This window comes from Cimex lectularius, unplaced genomic scaffold, assembly GCF_000648675.2.
Source record: "Cimex lectularius strain Harlan isolate CLEC.00 unplaced genomic scaffold, Clec_2.1 scaffold21, whole genome shotgun sequence".
Taxonomy (NCBI): Eukaryota; Metazoa; Arthropoda; class Insecta; order Hemiptera; family Cimicidae; genus Cimex; species Cimex lectularius.
Genome location: NW_019392671.1, coordinates 561,056 through 572,463, shown reverse-complemented (window position 1 = coordinate 572,463; position 11,408 = coordinate 561,056). Strand labels below are relative to the sequence as shown.

General features: G+C 36.2%; 1 protein-coding gene across 1 annotated transcript; it reads left to right on the top strand.

Moving 5' to 3' along the window:
• Window positions 1–1,843: 1,843 nt before the first annotated feature.
• Window positions 1,844–10,862, top strand: LOC106666927. Its single transcript, XM_014394471.2, has 3 exons — window positions 1,844–1,976; window positions 2,894–3,869; window positions 8,564–10,862. The coding sequence occupies exons 2-3, from the start codon at window positions 2,910–2,912 to the stop codon at window positions 10,631–10,633; spliced, it is 3,030 nt and encodes a 1,009-aa protein (XP_014249957.1). The 5' UTR covers window positions 1,844–1,976; window positions 2,894–2,909; the 3' UTR covers window positions 10,634–10,862.
• Window positions 10,863–11,408: the final 546 nt, after the last annotated feature.

The window sequence follows — 11,408 nt, the reverse complement described above, 5'->3', positions numbered from 1 at the left end:
GTAAGACCGGTGTGTCATCGGTGACTATGCCCTCCTCCATACACTGAGTGAGTATGACCCCATATGGCCAATACACAGGGTGGGTGATTCTCAAGGCATACCGATAATTTACTGTAAAGTACAAACTCTGAAATTGCCAGTGGAATAGGGGTTAATAGGCCTCAGTGTTCCCAACAATTGCCTACATTGGTGGGAACTGTAAATACCGAGAAATGCACTAGTTGGATAGGAATTCCTACGTAAACCTCAAGTCGAACCTCCATGTCCATGAAGGCCTCAGCCATGTACAGCCCAGGAAATATCTTTCTGATGGCTAACAGTGGCGAATGTGACTCCCGGCGCACTAGCGGGAAACTCCGGTCTATGGGAGACAACCCCAACAGAAAAACACCCCCAAGCTATTCTGTAAAGTAATGTGCTAAGGGCTGAATGGCCATATGGGGTGTTGTGGTCTTTAAGGTTCTTTATGGGGCTCTGTGTGGGCAGACTTTAGATCCCCAGCTTCTCATGGGAATAAAATGAAAAAAAAAAAAAAACAGAAGTACACACTTCTAGTGCAGATGGTAGTGCCCCAGGCAAAGGCAGGAGTGCTCCCCTGTGTAAGTAGAGACTTGTGTGTCTGAGCATCACTGTTGCAATGAGAACAACCCCCATGGCCGCCTTGGAAATTCCTTCTGAATCTGCCACCATTTCCAGGGAGAGGCCAGAGCCACAATTAATAGGCTAATGGAGGGACAGGCTCCAATAGCCGACTCACATAACAAGGAGCAACTAAAGCTTCGAGGGGAGCTTCAGCTAGATAGAATTTTGGGGATACCTACTGATGTCATGACCCCTAAATTCAGTTTTGACAAAAAATTTCTAATCAAAATACCTTGTAAGCAAACTGGGAAAGGGATTCCCAGTTAATGCCGACCATACCTGTTTTACAGATGGCTTCAAAACCAAATATGGGAGAGTCAGGAGCTGGCATTTATGGAAATAAACTAAGGACTAGAATTCATACAAGCCTTGGACAATGTGCCAGTGTCTTTCAAGAAAACTGTGCCAAGAAAATAAAAAGGCTGGATATTGTCAATACAAGAACAGCCACCTACCCGGACAGCCAGGCAGTACTGAAGGCAATTGCCACATAGGCAGTAAAGTCTAGAGTCGTTTGGGATTTTAATAGAGCCCTATCAGACCTTGAGGAAAAAAAATTACTCTTGTCTGAATACCAGGACACACAGGGCAGAGAGGCAATGAAGAGGCCGATAAACTGGCCAAGGAAAGTTCGATAAGGACACCTACTGGCCCTGAACCCTTTTGTGGCTTATCAAACTGCCAAAAATGTGGATCCATTAGACGATTTGGAATATAGCCCAGGACAGTGGCATGTAAAAAAGTTCATCAAAGGACCATCGCAGAAACTAACTGTAAAACTACTAAATCTAGGATGTGCTAGGACTAGAATAACAGTTGGATTGTTGACTAGACACTGCAGACTCCAGAGGCATATGATAGACTCGGAGTGGCAGAAACAATCTGGAAGTGCAGATATTGCCAAGAAGAAGAAGAAAGAGCGGAACATGTCCTCTGTTGGTGCGAAGGACTAGGTATTGACACAGCGACTCAACTGGACGAGGTCCCGGGTTCAAATCTCAGTGGCCCTTCAAATCCAATGTACCTCCAAATATGCTTCTTTTTTTCTAAAAAATCCAGAGGCTGATAAGATTGTATATTTGAAAATTGTCATTAAAACAGCAAAAAAGTATGTTTCAAATGTATGTATAATTTACAGATACTTATTGTAAAATGCACATAGTTTTTAAAAAAAATTTCATGAAACCATGGTGATTGGTTATACGTGTTAAGCCAAAATCCAGTATACACGTATCATACTCCTTAACGAACAACACACCTTTACATCCATTAAATTTGCTAAATACATTTTGTAAGAAAGTGGAAAGCTAACATTAAAGATACTGTTGTTAATTGTAAGTAAATATCTAAACGACCTAATTGATTTTTTTTAAACTGTTGTTGCTATTTTTCTTGTTTTGATTATTATGGAAAACATAATTAAATCAATCGGGATGAATTTTAGTGTATTTCCTTGAGTTTCCATTGCTCTCATACATTGCCACATGGTGGTACTAGGCAAGCTATTGTACTTATATAGTGTGTGGAGCTCCTATAAATTATAACCATGCCTTGGAAAGTGCACTTTTTCCTATAAGTTAAGCACTTTCCTTGGTACCTCTTTGCACGCTGCTTTTGGTGTGAGAATTGCCTTGCCAAAGTGGCTGTACCATAACTGGGCTTATGCTTCACGTTCACAAAGGATATGTGCAGATTTCTCTAGTTCCTCCTGACAGAGTCGGAATGTTTCTGTCTCTGCTTTGCCATCTTCTTTAGGTGGTGTTTAAGAGGGCAGTGACCGGTAAAAAGGCCTATAATTTTCTTCAAATGCTGCCTCCTGAGAGAGATGAGTTCCTTCACCTTCCTTTTTGAGAGATTATATACCTGGTACTTCTGTCCAATCCTTGAGTTTTTCTTTCTTGAGTCATTTTTCCTGTTCCAGCTTAAGCTCACACTTGGGTGCAACTAGTTGTGGTTCTTTTCCCATGGGTGAGAGAGGGATGCCCCATTTTTTGGCAAGTTGGTTAGCATGTTCATTTCCTTCATGTCCCGGAACCCACTTTTTCCAGATAATTTAGACATTCCTAGACAAGTTTGGGAGTTGAAAGCGTACAGCCAAGTTACTCAGATGTAAAGCTCTAATTAATTAATTAATTGCATAAATTAATAGCATCTTACAATTTTTAACAACAACAACAGTATAGCCACTTGAGTTTATATAACAAAAAAGTAGTTTTTTGTAAAATTTAAATTTCTGTATATTTTTTTTCAGCAATATACAAAGAAACATGGCTGATGATGAATTTAATGAGCTGTGGATGTTTAAAAATAAAAAAGCGAGTGTGGCTGCATACAGGAGCATTCACCCGTGTCAATATGTCTACAAACGTCCTGACTCGAATCTAACGAAATTCCTGATATCCTTAGGAGAGCGAATTTATCCTCGTAAAAGCTCTTCGCTTGAGTCTGAAGAAGTTGCGGATAAAAAAGAAAGTGTTCGAACCAGTTCGCCATCAGATACAGGTTCACCTTACAGAACGAGCCTGAAAAAATCTAGCACTGAGTCTCGACGATTTAGTAATACAAAAAAATCTAGCACTGACTTTAGAAGGCACAGCATTACTAAAAAATCCAGCGATGATATAAAGGGGATTGACATAGAGAATAAATTAAGTAGTGATTCCAGAAGAATTACTGCAAAGAAGCCACTGGATCGAAAATCCCATGGCACTAAAAGGCCAAGCTTTGAATCTGCACGACTTAGTGATGTTGACTGTAGGCCTATTGAAGAAATCTATAGACATGCTAAAGATAGGTCACCTACAAAAAGATGTGGGTCTCCTGGAAGAGCTATATATTCTCCGAGAAAATCAATCTCCCCACTAGACAGAGCGTCATCTCCACAAGGTAAAGGAGGCTCTCCTGGAAAGGACGGCTCTCTTCTTGATAAAGAAGGATCTCCAGGTAGAATTGGTTCTCCGAGAAGCTCTTGGTGTCCTTCTGGAAAAGCAGAATCTCCCAGGAAAAACTCACGGTCGCCTACAGGAACTATCAGTACAAAATCAAGAAGTCTTAGTTTAACAGATGAAATTTCAAGATATTACCACCGTAAGAGGAAATTAGTTGGAAGCATGCCAGGACTAGATGAGTTTGAATCATTAGATTCCATTGATTTCTCAATTACTGAACTGCGTTTTGCTGACCCAAATGTACATACAGTTTTTGAAAAAGTGCAGCCAACTATTAAGGTATAATGGGATGTTTATATTAATTTAATAATTTATTATGTTAGTTTTATCAGCAAAATTCAATACACAGGTAAACATACAATTATTGCCATTATCAATGATGGCTAAGTGTATAGAGAACAAAAAATTAATAACATTTATATTTAAATGAAAAGAAAAAATTTTTTTTTTCGTCAACGCTGGCACTCAGTATGAGGGATTAAGGGGCAAGGAGGTCTTGAGGCAATCGTCGATTAAGGCGATGTGGTGTGTTCTCAACATGGGAATGTGTAGGAAAGGCTCGAGCAGTAGAGTTACGATGGATCAAGAGGTTGGTGTCAAACTGAATAGTGAGATTAGTGTTGTAGTAAGGAGTTTTGGCAATGTGTATGTGAACTTTTGATTGGAAGGATTGGATAGCTTGGCAGTTACCCACAGTTCCACTCCATATGTTCCAAGTGGTCACAGTAAAGTCTTGTGTAAGGTTAGTTTAGTATGGATGGTCAAGATGGATTTTGGTCCTATAAGCTTTCGTAGTTGTCCACGTTATGTGTAGGGATTCCATGTCAGTCTGCTGTCTAGGTTTAGGACCTTACATATTTGACTTGAAAGGAAATAGATTTCTCTTAATTGTTGATGTACGTGATGTGCAAGAATGTTTTCTCAATGTGAACGTACACTGAATACTTTTTTATTCATTCAGTCTTGTCCTCCTCTTTTTGCAATCTTTGATAAGCTCAAGGTGTTCTTGGATGTTGGAGGTAGCTTGGATAGGATTCGAGTTAGAGGAAAAAATTAATGTATTTGTCTATTTAGGTGGTGAAGATTTGCCCATCTTGGTTCACTGCCTAGATTTTGTTGAACTTTAGTTCATAGGACTAATGAGCCATAGGATATATATATTACACTGCTATGTATAGCGCATATGGTATTTACTGTTTTAGTCCTCAAGATTTGCCTAGTAGCAATGTTTAAAAGTAGAGCTTATGCTTAAAAAATTTTTTAAATTTTTTTTTCTAGAATGAGTAGTTTAGATAAAACCTGTGGATACAGTAACAAGTTATACCCTGTATGTACAAAATTTATAAAAAGTTAATTAAATTCTTTTGTAAATCTTCATTAATCAACTACTTAACCGGACGTGCTCCATTCATAGTTTGAAAATAAAAATAAAAATTTCAAGCCTTGAAGATATTTTATTGTTATTTTTTCACATAAACAATCTAGACCAAATTCAACGTTATTACAACTGTTGGAAAGCTGAGTATTTCCACTTTTAGACTGTGCTAAGATTGTTTATAATTTATGTATTATAAATGTGATAAATAAAGATGAATTCAACATAAACACCTGGTTCTAACTTTTTACTTAGGCCGATCTTGTGCACTTAAGATGTGCACAAGATCGGCTTGTGAACAACTTAAGATTTTGTGAATTTATGAGGCTCTAATCTCCTGTAATGTTTCATGTTGATTGGTTGAATTGTTTCAAAGTTATGACTATTTTTGTGATGTTCAAAACAATCATAGGTTGGAAGGAGAAGGTGATTTGAGCAAAAAAAATAAATATTTTTGTTTTTCCCAAAAATTTGTATTCAAGGGTTTTCAGGGTGAAAAAAATGTGGATTTTCCTTGCATTACTCTTGATGTCTAATACCCTTCTCTAACCAGATTTAAAAAATTCCTGGGTGTTTCTTTTAATGCCAGATTATCTTGGGATGTATATTTAGGCTTTGTTGATAGAAGGTGAATGGGACTTTAAATTAACTTTGGAAAGACAAATTTTCAGTGGGGCAGTTATATTCGGATGGGCTCTACTCTGTTTGTCTGCAGTGTGGATGGCGAGTAAATTCCATCAGCAGTAACTATATGTGGCCACCACAAGTCCTGTCCATCATACTTATTCATTATATTCTATTTTAATTCTTAGATTAAATACATGAAAAGCTTGCATCGTAGATCCAAATCTATGAATGATTCATTTAGAGTTGCTGGGGCGGGGCACATCTGTGGAATTCGCTTCATGTCATATTAGGTTGGCCTGCCCCTTTGGGCTTTTAGGCGTGAAACTTTCAATTTTTTTGCAAACAACCTATGATTTGATCAAACTAGCATGATTTTGTTGCTATTCTCATTTTCTTTTCTCTTTTATACTCTTCCTTTATACCTATTTTTCTTCTTCATTTATATCCAACTATGATAATATCATATAAACTTTGTTTATTAATTATTACTCCTTGCATTATATTTTGCTTTTAATATACCTTTTTGTTATTTAATTATTTTATATTTTTCTACTCATTGTAAAGGAGCCAAACTCTGTTGTGAATTTTTTTAATATAAATATATTTCTATATTTCTATTTCTAATATCAACTTGGTTCTTTGCTTAAAAAAATTATCTTGCTTTGTTCGCTATGTCACAAATTAATAGTAATAATACTTTATTAAAACAGAAAAATACAATTGGTACAAAGTATAATAAGCATGGCTAGGAGCTGTCTGCTTTGGTCGCTTTGTAACAAATTTTGTATTTCAATATGAAACTCATTAATTCATGACCTAGGGTGCCAAAAGCTCATTTTACAAACTGACAAGTTTACTTTACTGATAAGCAGACAAAAAAATTGTTTTAGAAAAATGAGATTTGTTTTAAGCACAATTTAAAGCTCTTAAATGCTCATGTTTATAACAAACAAACAAAAATTGGACATTTTTTGGGCTGGATCAGACAGGGGTGAATTTTTGTACTCAACATCCGGTGTTCAACTTAAAAAATTTACAACCACTCTGGATTTTATCCAATCTGAATATTACTACTTTCAACCAGTGTCAGTTTTATGGCCTTATAAGTAAGAAAAATAAGGCAAAAATCAGCAAAAAACATCTCAAACATTTAATTTTATATCTCCTGTTCTAATTATTAGTGAAACCAAGTGTGTACCATTATGTGCAATTTATAGTTCTAGAAACCTATTAAAGTTTACTGGAGACCATTGAAATCTGAGAAAAATTGCAGGATCAAATCAAAGTTGAATTAAATTTATATTAAAAGAGTGGATATCATATATCAAAAGTTGCAAAAACCAAAAGATGCTATTAGTAAATAGGTTAAAGAATTTTTTTAAATTTGGTTCATTGTAAGCCACCCTTTAAAGCTCCTAAATACAAATTTTATAGCAAACTAAAAAGAGATATTTTTGGCTTGATTAGGTAACAATTTTTTTCTCTCCAATGTATGATTTTCCAATTAAAAATTCATAACTCCTCTGGATTTTTCCAAAGTCAAGGTTGTTTGTCCACAATCTTTGGATTGCTTGATTTCTCCTCCTTTGGATTGTGGTGGCCACCTGCAGTTACCATGGTCCCCTCTAGGTGTCACCCTCAGTTCTGGAATGGTCTCGCCCTCCACTCTGCAGCCAATCGGGGTAGAGCCATTTCGTATATAAGCAGGGGTACTGCCCCCACTGAATTCAGTCTTTTCCTCAACTAGATGTCCATCTTACTACACACCTTGAGTCTTGTCACTCGTCTACCCGACTCCCAGTCACTAAAAAAGTATGTCAGCAATGTTGATTTGTTATGTTATTAGAAGTGAAAAAAATAAGGATTAATTGTTAAAAACCTTCATCTGTTTAGGGATTGTCCAACTACCTTTTCTGTACTTCTTTGTATTTATAACTTTTCCTTACAGGTTCCATTGCAAAGAAGTGCAAACTTTAAAAGAAATATTAAAATTCCCTTTTTCCAAAATCATGGAAGCAAGGTCAAACCCATAAATACAGTCTCTATTCCCTCCTCTCCCAATGATTTCTGCCCCATTATCTCTAATCCTGCTAAACCTCTTGAAAAATTAGTTAATTCTCAAGTCTCCAAATATTTAGAATCCTCAAACCTACTTGCACCTCTCCAATCAAGCTTTCTATCTGGTTTCTCAATGAATTGGGCTATTTTAAATAATATACACTGGGCTCCCTTGTGCTTCCCCATTACAATTGGCGGTTTGTCTTCATGAACTCACCAGCCAGCTTGTGAACAGACTCAAGAGAATCATGAACTGTTTTCTCCAGTTCATATTTAGCTTCCTAAAGAAATCTCATGTGCCTTAACATGTATCATGGTTTGGAAATGGCTGTACCCCTCCTATCGCAGGCTTACTCTTGGCTCTAACAATTTCTTATGTTTCCTATATTTATATGTTAACATTTAAGTCTTTTATGCACACTTATTGTTATCGCCCTTCTTGATCTCTACCCCCTCATACAAATTTACCAGCTTTAGTTGCTTCTTCCTTATCCGTTCCTACAACCTCTGGAATTCCTTCCCTCACTCCATTCATCCTCAACCCTTTCCATTTTTAAGTCTCGTCTTTTTGATTACCTCCTGTCCCTCCAATTTAACAATGAGAATTGTTAATTTTCTGTTGTTTCGATATGTTTAATTTATGTTAATTTTTCTCCTTCTTATTTAATTTAGTACATTTATATATTCATTTTGATACAAATTATGTCAAATTTTGTAATTTTGTTTTTCAATGGGACTCACTCAAAGCTCTAGAATAAAACTGATTTTCTTCTTCTTGTTTTTCCTATGGTGATATTTTTCAGTTGAATAAGTAAGATTTAAATTATAAAAACTTGTCTTATTTATTCTAATTTTCGTTCAAGACTAATGCTCCATAATTTAAATATTGAGATTGATTTTTGTCATTTTGCAGGGAGTGGAAGAATCAGTAGTTCCTGTGCAGCATGATTTTAAATTAAAGGTAATCCAGTTGAAACACGATAATGACGACAATGTTTATTTTGGTGTAATCGATTCCGAGGAAGAGTCAGAAGAATCTGACGAGGAAAGTGTAATCACAGAAAACGAAGAATTAGTACTTAGCGATTCGTCAAATGAAGAACATCCCAGTCCAAATCATTATTACTACAAAAAATTCAATATCCCTACCTATAAAAAAAATGTTTTTATCGCTGAGAACCATTACAGTGAGTGGTTAAAAGAGCAATCGATAAAAAATTATAGACAGTTGTTTAACATAAAAGAAAAATCGCATTGTAAATATGATACAGAACATAATCTGGAAGAGAAGAAGAAAGAAATGTTTACTAAAAACAAACAAACAAATCAAGGAGAAGGATATACAAATTTACGAAATCAACACGATCTGAAATACAAATATATACCAGTGATAGCACGTTGTGATAGAATTGCCGGCCGTGATTTAGATGAACTTTATTTGGCTGAATTGACTCTTGCTCTTAGGGAAGCTCAAAAAGCTGCATTACGAGGCCAAGGAGTTAAGCGTGAAACACCGAAGCAAAAGAAAATGTTAGCTAAACTAATGAAGATATTTAAGTACGAGACAGATTCCCCAATGTTGTCATGTACGACTGCAAGTGCATCGCACACTAAACTCAAAGCAAAGGAAAAAATAATAAATCGGAGATTTGAAGCAAAACAAGAATCACTAACAACTTTCAAGGAACAGATTCATAACTACTTGTTTAACAGAATATATTCCGAAGGTCTTGATGATTTTTATGAGGAAGAATTAAATAAACGCGATGCAGGTCTCATGATGGACCCAGATGATAAATTTTCATATTCTTCATTATTGTATGAACCCCGTTATGAAGAGCCAAAAAGATATCACAGTTATCTTTATAGACGTTTAATAGTCGGCAGAGATTTTAGCAATGTGCCTTCAAAAACTATAAAGGGCTTGGAAAATCTCGGCATTCTCTATGAATCCACGTTATACGATCCTCCGAAGGACGGAATGTACAGGGGGAAACCAATTGTCGAAGTTAAGAAAAATTTTGACTCGCTGCCATCCATGAAAACTGGTTTTCCAAAAAGAAAAGCCAAGAAATCCATACTTATTCATTTAGAACCTGAAACAGATGATGCCAATACTCCTTCGTCACCCCAACCGTCGAAAAAGAAAAAAATCGTTGGTGGCTTGAAATCCCATAGGGATAGTCTTAAGAAGAAACAAAAACCCAAAAAAATGAAAGGGGAGAAAGGTGATAAAGATGCGGATGGCAAGCCTTTAAATAAAGACAAAAGCAGATCAGACGAAGACAATTCTAAATTATCAGAAAACATTAAACCATCTGAAAATGGTACGGATAAGATAAATCTGGAAGCTGCTGGAAGCATGGAAAATCTTACTAAAGGAAATGACAAGACCGTCTTAAAGGGCAGCCCTGAAAAGGTGATTCCTGAAGTACAACGCAAATCGATAAAAATTTTATCACCATTAAAAAAAAAATCTATATATGATGACAGACAAGATGTTATTGGAAGTGAAGAAATTCATAAATTGAAATCCGCATTAAAAGGATCCCCATCACCTGACAAAAAAATGTCATTTTACAAAAATAAAAATAAAAGTGTCGACGGATCATTTAAAGGATTACCAATGGATATGGATAGGTCTTCAAGGCCAGAGAGACCGAAAAACTTCACAGATAAAATGAGAGCTGCCGTAAGCCAAGAAGTAAAACCGCCCATAATAATTGAATTTGATCCTGTTGCAAATGGAGCTATAACAAAATCAATGGAGCAATTTGCAACATACTACAATACACCGCTTAATGAGATGTCCCGTCTTGCAGACGGAGTGATATTAATAGAGCCCGATGAGAAAAGAATTGAGACAAAGCTGAGGAAATCTACAACAAGGCGGCAAACCGAAGAATCCCAATTTTCAAAATCATCACCAAGGAGAAGTGACGATTCAGTTTCAATGAAAAGAAGCATTATGAGCAAAGATTAAATTTATTTAAATAGGCTGTATTTATTTAGTACAGCTAATTGAAATTTAAGAGCCCAATCGACTCTTCAAATGGTTTTTACATTCTCAATTTCTTTTAAAAATATGAAAAGCAAACACTGATGGGCGCCAAAAATTACATTGAAGTTGAGACCTACTTTTTAATTTACCTACAATTAAACAATTACAATTTACAAGACAAGTATACAACTACTACTTGGTAAACAATAAAATTAATCTCTTTCCTTATTAGTGTTCATTGTTTTATATATTATACTACCATATTATTATTGATATTTTTTTTAAAAATTATTTTGGCCTCACTCTGAGATATCTACCCGTAGTATGCTCAAGTGTGTCAAGCCTCACAACCAGCCAAAAACCCCACCCGCCAGGAGAGCCAAGCCACCCTTCACCGCCGTGAGGCCATCTCATACATAAAACCAATCATAGTGGGAAACTCACTACCTTGTCAAGCATATTAGGGAGATGTCGATAAAAACCTTACATACCATTAAGTGCTCCTAGAAAAGTCTACATTTCCCCCACAGCCCAGGGACAAAGCACCCAGAATGCGGAGACACTCCTCCCAAAGAAGCACCGACCGACCTGCAGCACCCGACAGGCAAGCCCCCAGCCAAGCGCAGCCAGACACACTTTTCCAAAGCTTAGATCTCCCTACCACAATCCTGAAGAAACCTATATAATATTTTGTACCCAAATGAAAGTTTTAATAACCTCTTCTAACTGAGTTAATCAGTCAAAAAAAAATTCTCTC